The sequence below is a fragment of the Nymphaea colorata genome, chromosome 1 (genome assembly GCF_008831285.2).
Source record: "Nymphaea colorata isolate Beijing-Zhang1983 chromosome 1, ASM883128v2, whole genome shotgun sequence".
NCBI classification, from domain to species: domain Eukaryota; kingdom Viridiplantae; phylum Streptophyta; class Magnoliopsida; order Nymphaeales; family Nymphaeaceae; genus Nymphaea; species Nymphaea colorata.
In genome coordinates this window covers 41,099,042-41,112,963 of record NC_045138.2, presented here as the reverse complement: position 1 = coordinate 41,112,963, position 13,922 = coordinate 41,099,042, and the positions used below count along the sequence as shown (strand labels likewise).

General features: G+C 37.6%; 2 protein-coding genes across 2 annotated transcripts; both read left to right on the top strand.

Moving 5' to 3' along the window:
* Nucleotides 1-6,595: 6,595 nt before the first annotated feature.
* Nucleotides 6,596-10,496, top strand: LOC116253231 (uncharacterized). Its single transcript, XM_031628030.2, has 6 exons — nucleotides 6,596-6,997; nucleotides 7,115-7,221; nucleotides 9,153-9,261; nucleotides 9,391-9,552; nucleotides 9,673-9,846; nucleotides 9,974-10,496. The coding sequence occupies exons 1-6, from the start codon at nucleotides 6,704-6,706 to the stop codon at nucleotides 10,001-10,003; spliced, it is 876 nt and encodes a 291-aa protein (XP_031483890.1). The 5' UTR covers nucleotides 6,596-6,703; the 3' UTR covers nucleotides 10,004-10,496.
* A 553-nt stretch (nucleotides 10,497-11,049) lies between these two features.
* On the top strand, nucleotides 11,050-12,903 carry LOC116258688 (uncharacterized). Its single transcript, XM_031635995.2, has 2 exons — nucleotides 11,050-11,363; nucleotides 11,471-12,903. The coding sequence occupies exons 1-2, from the start codon at nucleotides 11,134-11,136 to the stop codon at nucleotides 12,747-12,749; spliced, it is 1,509 nt and encodes a 502-aa protein (XP_031491855.1). The 5' UTR covers nucleotides 11,050-11,133; the 3' UTR covers nucleotides 12,750-12,903.
* The last annotated feature ends 1,019 nt before the right edge of the window (nucleotides 12,904-13,922 follow it).

The window sequence follows — 13,922 nt, the reverse complement described above, 5'->3', positions numbered from 1 at the left end:
TTATTATTATTTGATAGGTAATGGTAAGCTGTTAACTTGGTATATTCAGGCTTCTAAATACTTTTTCAGTCTCTATGATCTGACTTAGAAACCGATTTGGATAACATTGGTTTTATATAGAAAATAATGCCCGGATATAAAGTTTCGTGTGTAGCAGGAGCATCCCGGACAATTTATCGGGCAATCAAACACAGTTTAGCATTTTCAAGGAATTCAATTTATTTCGCTTCCTATCTGGGGAAAGGAAAGGGTCACAATCATTTTACTAATAAGATCCCAACACGATACTTCTTATAAATGTGAAGTTATTTAAGTCTTTACGTGCAAATAACAAAAGCAAAGCATTAGTGTGTATCTAGAAATGTCCTGATATGTGTTATATATATATATATATATATATATATATAGAGAGAGAGAGAGAGAGAGAGCTGCTTGAGTATGTGCAACTCCCTTGGTCTTTCATTAACATGCCCAACCATACCAACTTAATTAATATCCCAGATCTGTCAAATTAAAACACAGAAAATGAGAAAATGACACTAAATTCATATCTTTTTTTCTTGATTCGAACTTCAAGAAAGATGCTATGTTGATAGTTTTCCAAGTGCCCTCTTGTTGTGTGTGTGTGTGTTTTTTTAATCAGATAAATTCTCACTTGAATCGTATCTCACTGCCTGGGTCGGATTTGCAGCTGAAGTTTTGCAATTTGCCCCTGTATCTACATGGAATTAGCAGCGGTTTTATTTTTATAGACACTTGTTCACTTTCAAGTCAACTAAGACCTGGACCCTGAGAAATTGTGTGAGGATAAGATTAGGGTTTCTTTTTTTTTATATACTATTAAATTCAACCAAATGGGCTTTGAAGGTATTTAGTTTGTTCATTCTAGAAGTGTCTGCATATATTGGGAAATTAAAAAAAAATCATGTACGTTTATGTTCAAAATTTTAAAATTTAGCAGCATGAATTATTTGTGTATAATATAGCACATATTTGTATTTGGGGTAAGGCCTTGACATTTAAAAGAACAGAATGAGGTCAAAAGCAAATTAATAATCAAATGTTTTGCAAAATGAAATAAGGTTTCGGTCAAGCGGCAAATCCAGTTATTGGCTGTTTTTTTATATTTTGTGGTCAGTTTTTTTCCAAAACTTTCCATCACGAGTAGAGATGCTGTTGTTGCCATTCATTTCCATTTACTAAAAAACCATTCAAACTTTCAAAAATATATGTTTTCACTTTAATTTGAAGAAATTATCTCGAGTTGAGAGACTTTGTCCCTAGTTTGAAGCATAAAGCGTAAAACCTCAAGATCATGCCAATTCTAGAGTACCATGTATGAATCTTTAATTATTTGTTAAATTTTAAATGTTTATATGTTTAATTAGTTTTTAATTACATTAAAAATACTTTTTAATATTTTAATTTGAATGGTGAATCGGCAGCCTTATCAGGAACTGAATTTTATAACATCTGACGATTAATTCATTTATTTCAAACATGTACTTGTTTATGTATAATTTGAACATGTTGGGCAACTCAAACTCAAATTTCTTATTCAAACGCGCGGCTTCTGATCTGAAGGCAGACGTGCTGACGAGGACGAACGGTAACGTCCCTAATTCCCCCACTAGAGCCTAACTAAATGCCCCGTTTCCTCGAGAAAACCACGAAAAAGCCACTCCCCTGACCCTCGTCCCCCCAATAGGAAAACTTCCACACGTCTCCTGCTTCCTCGTTCCACGACTGTGGGACGCACTTCGTTTCCAAGATGCATCGGCAGTAATCTCGGAAGGTATCTGACGATTTTTGTTACAATTATATGTAAATTAATATTATATATAAACAACAAAATATATTTTGTTTATGAATTTATAAATATTAAAAAATTGAAAAAACAATATCCAGCCTATATCTTGCTCTCTTATGCCTATATATTTGCCGATCGAATTTTAAATCAGCAATATCTGGAATTTTCAATTCAATACAGATATTTAGAACATTCTAGATATGTATGAAGCTTTTAAACTTCTGAATACAAGATGGAAGCCAATGAGTGTACATCATTGCAAACATGGCGTCTTAATGGGGAAGACATTGAGAAAGTATGAGCAAAGCAATGACCACAACAATGTCAATAGTGATAGAAATTATAACTGGTTCAAATTGAAAGGAGTAACAATAAGTTCACCCAAGTCCCTAGACACCCGAAGAAATGCAGTTCCGAACAAGGAAGGGGGACTTCGGCCTCTCAACCGACCAGTGGAGGTTCCCTTCCGCTTGCCTGGATCCCAGATTTGCATGGAAAAGTTTCTCTCTTCAAACAAACAATACATTTCGGATTCCACACTTTTCAAATCCATTTTACATTGAAAAAAACATACATTCAAGATCCACATAAAAAGAACTTGTCAATCGGCGGAAAAAAAGTAAATACAAAATAAGAAAAAAATTGAATATTAAAAAAATAAAACAGCTGATCTTAAACCCCGGGTTCTCAAAATCCTAAGGACTTTAGATCGGGAGCAATCAAACACAACCTAAAAACAATTAAATATCTTTGAAAGTATTTTCTGAGCTCACACTTGGATTTAGCTTGTGACATGATCTTGAGGCATTAGCCAACATGTTTCATTCGTTAAGCAACCTTAGAAAAGCTCGTTTGGTTCTTTGGATTCGATTACCAAACCTACTTATGCTTAGCTCTCAAACAATTGGAATCACCTCTAACAATGGATGTGCCTCTCACATCAAACTCTTGAGATTTTCTTCATGTCTTTCGCACAAAATCAGGTGTACCAAGTTCTTGGGTGCACCTAAATTTCTTCATGCGAAAGAAAAAAATTAAATATCATTTCCGAGATGTTCATTTTCTTAAGTTATATAGGCAATTGATTATAGTGACTAGGGTGCAACCTTCTTCAAATAATTGAAAAGTGTAAGGTAGCATTTGGACGGCATCTAAAAAAAATGTCTATTTGTAAAGATCAGGTTTTGTTAAAAGTTGGTTTTTTAACTAAGTTTTGAAAACCAGGTTTTTTGTTTTTGAAAAACAGTAGTTATTCATTCCCTTTTGAAAATGTTGTTTTGTCAAATCTGGGTTTTTTTCGCAAAACACAGATGCCGTTTAAAAGTATCATCCAAATACGCTTAATCACAAGCAAAATTTAGAGAGAGGACCACTCGAAAGTAAAGTAGAACTTTGTCAAAATAAACATTTTTCCTTGATTTCAAAGGAGGCCGTGCCCTAAAATTTTATGAATTTTGGTGCACCAGACTTGAATTCCTTCTCATACAAGCATTTTTCCTTCTCATGTTTTTTTGACGATAGCAACAAATTTGAAGTTAGTTTCTTACATTACTTTACGACCTGACCTGCCTGTCCAACTATGCTACATCCTGAAAGGCAATTGAATATGACCCTTTCCATGTTATATCATTAACATAAGAAGATATTTTACTATAGAGACATTTTATAATAAAAAAAAAATCGAGAACCATTAAATCTGAAACGACATTTTGGAAATTTATAGGTCATAACTTATAACCTGCTTTGATAATTGAGGCTGCAGATTGATGGAGTCCAAGGAGATAATCATGGGCGGAGCCAGGGAGGGCCTGCGTGGGCCCTGGCCTCACCTTTTTTTTTTTTTTTTGAAAAATGATATTTCGGTCCGTGTCAAAATTTAGAAACTTTAATTCATCTTCCCTTATGAAAAATTTCTACCTCTGCCCTTGGGGGTAATCAAACTGGCTCCAGCAGAACTTGCCAGCAAACCAAGCTCGACTAAGTGCCTCAAAGATAAAACTAGGCCCGTGTTTGGTCCTGGTCCTGCGAACCCATCTAGGTCAAAGGACCAGGTCTACTTCCGACGAGCACAAGAAATTCGATCACTAATAAATCTATGCAAATTTATGTATTTGTATATAAAAGTTTTGAAAGTTATATGTGGCGATCTCTGATATAGAGGTAAATTTTAGTAGATTTAAATTTGGTTTCTTATGTACTAGATCTAGTTGGACGGATTCTGGTTCACTCGCAATGGCCTAGACCAACGTATGTCTCGTACAAGATCTTAAGAGAATGCTTGATAAGAATACAACATCTTAAAGAGAATGCTTGATAAGAAAGAATATTGCATTCTTAAAGCATTTGCTTCCAAATCTTGATAACTTTATGTGAGAAAATATGGTGCAATTGTGGATGTCGTTCTTAGAGACAAGAACCAAGCGTTAGACATAATCACATCAGGGTTCATGGAATAAAAATATAGTGTTATTAAAGCATCTGTTCTAGAAATACGAGTTTTCAAAGTACAATATGATTCTTCCTAGCAAACACCCTCTTAAAAGTATAAAAGTGTTTTGTGCTTATGTAATATTTAGTATGAGGGCTGGTTCAGCTCTAAGACTTGAGGCTCGACACGTACGGATGCATGTGCCTAAGGAGGGTTTAGTCACGTATCGAAGATTAAAAGGAATCTTTGGAGACATATAATATAATACAATCAATTGGCTGGTTAAAAAAATTCTAGTTCTTAGCCATTTTAGGATTGAAATGAAAGCGGCCGGGAGCATGTAGTTAGACCAGAAGCCTAAGCCCGATGTGAGAGTAGGGTAAGTTATGACATTACTTCCTCGGTGGTTGGAGAACATTGTTGGAATTTCCACTGTTTTATTAAGCAGCAAAATGAAATAATCTTCCTATGCACCCAACATTAATAAAACTTTACTCCACAAAATTGGCTGACAAACTTGTTTAGCTGCTTTATAAAAATATCATGTTTGTTTTGCTTGTCATATGAAAGAAGACTATGATCACATCGACCTTTTTTTCCAGGTTGCATCCACCAGAAAAAAAAAAACTTTCCCCTTACCAACGGATGTCATGACAAACTAAATGACTTGATTTTGATTGCTACAGTTTGTGTAAAAGGCATAATATATGATATAAAAACTTCTCTTTTACAGCATGGAGAGTTGATACTTTTAGACTCGAAATGAAAACTGATCGCCTACTAACCTTTGCTCGGTTCTCTTATGTCAAGCTCTTTGAATAAAATTTTCAACACCAATTAAACAATGTCTATGAAAGAGACAGAACTTAAGAAAACACGAAGAGTTCATCGTAGTAAAATAAACGCTATGCAAAAGCAGTAAAACTTCAGAGATTTATATCTGTTTTTATCTCTGTTGCTGACGATGGGCAAAATTATGAGATTTTATTGTTTGTCAGAGGGAACACCAGCTTTATCTTGACATAAAATATACCTTTAATGAGTTTTGAATTCGAACATGACCGTGGATATGATGTCATTCAAGAACTTTTACCTGAAATACTGTAGATGACATTTGCTATCAGAATAACTTATCGCTTTTCTAGGGTAAATAAGCTTTTGAGGAACAGTCCTTTGAATGTGTCCTTTTGTGTTCTTTCAAAGAAGACAACGTGGATGAAAGAGACATCCTTTCAAAGAAAACATATACGGGGAGAGACATTCTTTCAAAGAAAATATATCTGGGAGATCTTGTTCCCTTTTTGAAATCTTGCACCCTAATCGTGTGCTTTGGAGGAAGCAAATGTTTCAAGGAAAATTTATAATCTGCAGGTGAGTGAGAGGGAACCTCACGTCGAAGTTTCTCTACTTGGCTGTGTTTGGGGTTTAGAGTTGCTTCATAACTTGGGTGAACTTACGATTACTTCATTCAACTTGAAGTAGCGTCTACCACCTTTTACGGTGTTAGTACTCACAAAAGTTAAACTAACGACTGAGTTTTCACTTGCAGATCAATTCGACCAACTATGCTACGTCCTTTAGAGCAAATATTTGTTCTCTCATGGTGCACACGAATGGGTGGAGGGATAATTTATCTCTTGAAACAAACTTAATGGACTTTTTATCTCCAATTTACTTAAAAAAAAAAACCTCTCCTACTTTTTTTCTATGAAATAACTTTCTCGAAATAAGTTATCCAGCGAATCCTCTTCCGAATAAGTGTCACCTGAACCTGAACCTGACATTGCCTACAATTAATTTTGAGTTAAAAAAATTAGAGCCCCCCATTCATGTTTGGAAATACGATTGTGATTTGTGAAAGTCTAAACATGCTAATGAGTTGTATTTATCTCCCTAATCAAACATAAGTAAATCCTTTAGCTGAAAATTATGCCTTATTTCGTCTCACCTTAGAATGAGATCAATTTGTTATCATGCTCAAGATAAGACCAATTAGTAAGGTGTAAACAATTTGTGTTACATAAATTCTATCCCAGCCAAAATACCCCCTCAAAGTCACGCCAGAAAAAGATAAAACCACACCTTAAAATTATTTTTGATCCTAAAAAAGGGGCAAAGTAGAGACAAGTTGTATGCTACAACTTATCCATCAAACACATTCTTAATATATCAATTTATCTTACACGTGAGAAATGCGACACCTCGTTGGCGGAGAATGGGTCCCAGTGGAGATCCAAGATCCAGGACAATTATTCGAGGACTATGGTGGTTCCGTAATTCTCTTGATCTTTGAGGATGAATTAGTCGATTCCCCGTGTTTTACCTTGAAGCGTAACGCTCTTATAAATGGAGCCATTGTACCCGCGCTAGGAGAGGGCCGGAAGCGAGTGTCCTGTGGACGTCGGCATCGATCGTCGCCTTCCATTTATGACGGAAGGGAACAACGAAGGAGGAAGAAGGCGAAGATGGCGACCATCGGCAGAGTTCTCAGGAGGGCCTTTGTGACACCGAGGAGTGGCTGCTCTGCAACACTCTTGGAGGTGTTGGGGTCGGAAAAAGTTCATGCAAGGAGATGGTATTCGTCGCCGTCCCCGTCGCCGTCACCACCCAGGTCTCCGCCGCAATGCGCGACCATGGAGGCGTTCTGGATGAAGGATTACTTCGACTACAGGAGGTCCGTCTGTGGAGAAGTCACCCACAGGGCGCTTCTCGTCGACATCGTCGGCACCCTCATCGTGCCGTCTCAGCCGACGGCTCAAGTGAGCTACTTTTGTTGTTCTGTTTTCTCTTGTTGGAGAGCCGCTTTGACGGGTTTCTTGTTTCTTCCTTTTTCTCCTTGTCTTGAGGATTTTTTGTTTTTCTCTCGGTGGATGTAGATTTACCGGAGCTTTGGCCAGAAATATGGGGTGAAGTACTCAGAAGATGAGATTCTTAAGCGGTATAGATGGGCGTACGGGCAACCATGGGGCGGATCGCGACTCAGGTTTTTGTTTAAACTTTTTTTGAGCAAGTGGTTCCGTAAATCGTTTTTTTTTTTCTTGGGTTTCTTTTTTTGCTTCCCATATGCTTCTTGGTGGCTTCTAATCTCTGGAAGATTACGCGAGTTCTTTTGTTTTAGTCAATATATTGAGATCATAAACATGAAAGAAGAAGTGTTCATCTTCATGATGAGCCTCTTCTGTTGTTTGTTGCTGTTTCTTCGTTGGAATTATTGTCTTCTGTTTACTAACCTTATTTTCGGATTCTTGTTACGAAAATAAGTTCGCACCTGCCAGAAAGCAGAGGATCTTGGCCTTCAAAAATGTATGTGCAGTGAGTCAAGACTATTTTGTAGTATAGAAAGCTCTCTTTTCACTCGTTTTCCCTTAGAGGTGTTTCGGCTGCTTGCTGGCTGGCAATTTCCTCGGCCAATTCCCTTTGGGTTGGACTATGTTGGCGCACTGAAATCGTGATTCCAAAGCGAAGCTTCCTGTTTACTGGCGTGTTGTATTCATGGAGTCTATAGCCTGCAAGATTCGTACCCCTCAAAAAGTTCTCCTTCATAGATGATTTTTTATTTTAAAAAGCTTTGCGCCAAAATCTTTTGCTTATTTTATTCTTTCGGCCGTCCTCCTTTTGCATTTCCACTGTTTTTGTAGATTTTCCCTCTTTCTGCTTTCCCCTTTTCCTGCCATTAGAATATGGACCAGAAAAAGTTCGTCATACTCATGCACCCAAAATATCGAGTTTTTTGTCTTACTGGTTCCAACTTATATTTCGGTAGCCACTGAAGAATGTTGAGTTTTGTAGTGACTGTTGGTTTATTTGTTTGCTCATGGAGTCTCGTACCAGTGTGGTGTGTATCTTTATTTCTGTTGGATAAATCCCACAAAGGTTGCTTGTGCTGAGTTGATCTTGTTATAAGTTACAAAGCCAAACGTATGTTCCTTCATCTTCTTGCCTACATGGTAGCATGGTACTCGTAACACGGTTTCCTTTGGAACTCTGTCGGTCTTATGATGTCAGTTATGCTATCTTTGGGTAGATCTAACTAGTACGTATACAGAATCCATTACTTGTTTATTTAGCTATTTACTTATTTTTTTGTTGCTTCTGACGAGAAACCTTTCAAGGACTTAAACCTGAAAGGCTAAAACAACACTATAAGGAAAAAGCTATATAAGAACTTTAAGAGTTCTTTTTCCTGAATAAATTACTCGGAGTCAGTAAAATATGCTAGAACAATTTTTTTTTTTCTGAACACATCATTCTCTGGAACAGCAGAAATGGCTGCAAGCCGATAGCAATAACTTGTCTTCAATGACATTAAATCGATGAGAAAGCAATAGTATGTCAAGTGCCAACAACTTGGGCAAAAAATTGAATGAAATCAGAGGTGGTGTTGGGTAGTAGGTTCAGTGGATAAGTCAACAGCAGGACTGTTCTTTCCAAGACCATAAAGAACCAAAATGAGTTCCAAAAAAAAAAAAAAAGAGAAAATTAAAAGCAAAAGAAACAGTAAATAACTTCTCATATTTTGGTCCTCCGAATTGTACAGTTGCGGAGTCCTGTTTGACATAAGCTATTTTATCCAATATCAGTTGCCACTTGCCAGCTTGTTTTTCCTTCTGCAGGTTTTTGGGGTTAGATTTTGTTTTGTTTAATTTGTTGCTCAGAATAGTTCATGCTTTGGAATAATAAACATTGTTCCATCCACCAAGCCATTGCAAATGGGCATTTTACCAGTAACAGACATAGTCTGAGTCATTCTTACGTGGATACCTGAAATGATGCTGAATTTTATTAGAAAGAGAATAGCTTTTGTATTGTAGTAGACTTTGCTTTGTATTGTAGTAGACATTGCTTTTGCCTCTTTTATCTGGATCTAAATAATGGCTAGGCTTTCTAACAGTTGAATTTATTCACTTGGTTCAGGTATGTAGCTGATGGGAGACCATTTTGGCAGTACATAGTCAGATCTTCCACTGGTTGTTCAGATTCTCAGTACTTTGAGGAACTTTATGAATATTATACCACAGATAAGGTTAATTTTTTTCCACTTTTTATTTACTTTCAGACTTTCAGTATTTTCTATTCTTGACAATTCATAATCCAGTTCTTGTTTGGGATTTATGCCTCTGTTTGATGAACTGTTCTGTTATTCTGATTGTAGGCATGGCGTCTATGTGATCCTGATGCAGAAAAAATACTGAAAGCCATAAGAAGAGCTGGGGTAAAATTAGCTGTTGTTTCAAACTTTGATACAAGGTTGCGCCCACTTTTGCAAGCATTGAAGTGTGATGAGTGGTTTGATGCTGTGGCTGTGTCTGCTGAGGTAGGTGGTTGTCCTCAAATAAAATCTTCTCATTTTGTGGCATTTTCATGTGCCATTCTGTCCTATTATGCTCCTCTATTCTTATATGAGTTCCTGTTAAATCATGTTATCGTGAATCAGGTTGAAGCTGAGAAACCAAACCCAACTATATTTTTGAAGGCATGTGAATTGCTTGGGGTAAAACCTGAAGATGCAGTGCATGTAGGTGATGACCGCAGGAATGACATATGGGGTGCCAGAGATGCTGGTTGTGATGCTTGGCTTTGGGGAAGTGATGTCCACTCCTTCAGAGAGGTAATATGGTGGTTTCCATGTTCTTTATTTCGTGTCTTTGGTTTTGTTTGAGGAGTTCGTTTCACATTTACAAGCGTTTGCATTCATCAATAGCTAATAGCAAATCCCAACTGTTGTATCGTTGCAGGTAGCTGAGAGGATAGGAGTACAAGTCTGACAATGGCCTCTTGAGATTTTCGGTTGTAAATTTTTGCTTGTTATGTCCATTAGGTAAAGGCTAGAGAGTAACATATGCTGTTGCCTGTATATAGTTGAAAATGTGGACTGGTGAAAGTGGTCTATTTAAAGAGTTACAGCTTCCATATGCATGTGTACTCGCCTTGTGCAATAATTGAAGGTGCTTCACATCTTTTCCACTGGTCAGCGATCGTTTCATCAAGTGCAACATGAAAAAAGAACTCACGGATGTTGAAGACTGTCTAGAGTGACCAAACCTATAGCAGGATCTCATAGCAATGGATCTCATAATAATATGTTACTGTTTTATGTATGTGTCTCAAAAAATAGGGTAAAATTATGGAAACTTTTTAAGTGTCTATTAAATGTAAATGTAACTTATTTTTGGTTAGATGCATAGACCAGGAACATAATGTTACTGTTTCCAAACAGTCTCATAAGTTTTATCTCCTCAAATTGTTCATTTTCTTGGATGTTCAAGCGCAGATGGCTGGAGAACTTGGCCTCACATGAAAAAGGAACATGCGTTCCAGGGATTTGAACTTCTATTGGTTTTGTCTTTTAATGGCACGCTTAGGTAACTTTGATGAGTTTTCCCGATCAGATGAGAGCTCTTTTATTCTATCATGCCTAAGTGGCTGAGCCTTGGTAAGGGTTTCTCATCGTAAAAAAAAGTAACAAAATTAAATTTCATCTCACAAGCATGCGCACTGAGTTTGGGATCTGATTTTGCTTCAAATATAATCTGATCGGTCATAATTAAAACTAAAAATGCCTAAATAAACCCTTCACCAGATGGACAAGTTTGCAACCTCTTTGTTAGGAAACTCTTACATTCCTCGCCTTACAATCGGATCAAACTGTAGTCAATTTGCAGCATTGATCTAACCAAACCTGAATTAATCATCATTCAATAGTCATTCACGTATCCGTTAGATATACGGACCTTGAGATTAATGATCGCCGCAACACGTCAAATATGAAACACCGGACATGCGGCATCAAATTAGGGGGCGTTTTTTTTTTTCGCTTTTATTCGCTTACCGCTATCTCGCCTCGCTGTAAGACGGCTTCGTGGACAAAATCTATGTCAGGGGTCTTGGCTTCTCCATGGAAGAGTGGGTTCCTTTGTTCAATATTTTCCTTCACTCACGCTCTGCAGAAGGGGAGGCGTCCTTTTGGATGCAGCAAAACCCCATGAAGGCTTCTACTTTCCTCGCCCTACTCACCAGAGACGTCCTCTATTACCAAGCCTCTGCCCAACAGTATCAACGAGCGGCAGAGAAAACGCCATCATCACCACCTTCTTCTTCTTCACAGGCTCATTCCGTTGTTAACAAGTAACCATGCTTACTCTTCCTCTCTTTTTGATTCTCTTTCCATGTCGGTGCGTTGCTTTTTGTATTTCAATGCCCGTTTCTCATATTATCTGTGGATGTGTGAGCAGATGCATGTGGATTGAGACTCTCCCGAATGCAATGCAATCTAAAATACTGTCATTTCTGACCATAGAACATTTGAGATTTCATAAGAGCGACCTCTGTCTTTTAGCTACCAACATTTTGAAACAGCCAAATTTGGAATTTTGGGTCATGAAATCTGCAAAGAATTTGCTTAATACGGTCAGGGGAGATGGTTTATGGCCTGTGCATTTAGATACAGACGATGAATTCAATGCTTTGCCTCAGTGGCTTAAGGATGGGAACGTAAATGACCATGCTATCCTTCCTTGGCTTCCTTTGTCTCCACAATCGGTTTCGCGGATTACTTCGGAAAAAGTTTCTCGAGCTATGGATGAGGTTTTTGAGTTGCAAGAAGAAGAAATGATTGACCAGGTAATGGATGATAGTTTAAGAAATGAGGATGGCCATTTAGAACCGGTTTCCCTCAGTTCAGAGCTTGAACCTTCTATTAGAGCTAGAGCTCTTAAGTTGAAAGAAGAACTTTTGAGTTTTGGTGAGCATGGTGATGCCATTAGAGCCTCTCATTTTGCTGATGAAATTAGAAATCTATGTGGTCTTGCACATACCATGTCAGTGTTGGGTATCATTGAACCTTGGAAGGCGGATAATGCGACTGCATTGCACATTTTGAATAATCTTGTAAGTGAGAATGAAAGCTGTGATTATGAGAGGCTGAGCCAGGTTATGTGCTCTTTTCTTCTTCCCAGTTTGTTGGTGCTAAATGAGCCAGCTTCGCGCCTACTGATGAGCAACACCCTCAAGTATGCAAAGCTGCATCAGAGTGCAGCAGCAGATGCGATCTTTCTTCCATTGATATTGCGAAATGAGGGAATGAACATTCACATCTGTGATGTACTTAGTAGAATCGTTAGGGAATGCATGCACTCAGTTCAACTTTCATCTTTGTGCCAGAAGTTGCTAACTGAAGAAAGCTTGTCCAAGGTAGTCGTGTGTCAGCCTTGCCATCGAAAAGATTTCATCTCAGATTGTTTAGTATGGACGGAGCCCCTAATTGTTCTTTTTCAGAATATGTTGAATCAGAATGTTTATTTAACTGAAGATACAGTCGACTCCTTAGTCTCTTCCCTCAGGAATGTTGCTGAAAGATTTTCTAAATCCTTGAAATTTGTGAACTTTATTATTTTCTTAGTGGGGAGGTATGGTTCTCTGCTAAAGGTTCATAAAGTTACGTTGTTAAATATGGCGGAGAACACTGATACATTTATTTCATCATCTTTAATATCTAAGCTTAATCACTTGTAGCTATGGATGTGACACATTTTACTGCAAGTCAAGCTGATCTAAACGACACATGTCTTATTCATTGTCAATATTTGTGTTATGTATATATGTGTAACTTGGAATTGGTGCTCTCATGCTTGATCTTCTGACTCTCAAAAGACAGCAAAACAAACCAGTGCATCTTTCTCTTACAAAGTTGCAATCTTATATATGCTACAACACGGATCAGCACATTTCTTTTTGAAATTTCTGTGGCTTGTAAATTTGAACTTTTTGGGAGAAAGAAATACTAGATAGTTTAGCGTAGTATATAACTTGCTGTCCAGATTCTTTTAGACAATTTAGTGAAACATGAAATGCATTTTTTGTAGAAGTTTAGAATAAACTAGGAGTACTAGTGATTGCACTTGACAGAAATGAGCTACATGAACCAGCCAGATGAGTGAGAGCCTTTACCAATATCATTTTTTCCCCTATAAAGCAGTTGCTTGATCAGCTAAAGCAGTGTTTTTCTTTTCAAGGATCTTGATTTTGAACATTATTTTGGGTTACTCCTGGGCATGTCTACAAACAGTAAAGCCTGCATTCGTTTGTTACTTTATCTGCTAGATGGTTATGTATCTTCATAGCTCATTAAAATATTGGGACATACTAAACTGATTCTGTGAGTACAGAAAAAGGGGATCTACCTACTGTGATTCTGTTCTTTAATTGGAAATGAGTCGAAATACTGTTTTAATGGTTGCCCGATGCTGTTGCATGTCTTTTCATTTTCTTTGAGATTTATCTGTGAATTTTGTTTGATATACCTAAGGAATGAACTCACTAGAGTGTCCTTTACGAGATGCTAAAGTATGGCCTTTTCTTTTTTTTTGGGGGGTTTGTGGGGGGAAGGGGGGTGGCGGGTGATAAGGGTGAGCCCTGGCCGGTGAGCCTTATGAGAACAGCATCATCGTTAAACTCAGCCAACAAAACATTCTTGATGCAGAAAACTATCTGTGATTGTGTTTATCCCATAAGAAAAGTACTTCTAACTTACTGGTTGAGGTAAGTTATTTGGTGAGGTCTAGCTTGCGTTATAATTTAGAAGTATGATACTTCTGTTTACTTGTATGTTTTGGGCACTCGTCAGGTAAGAACACTTCAGAGTTATTGGTAGCCCATGGCTAATCACAGAAGGGCCATCTCCCCATT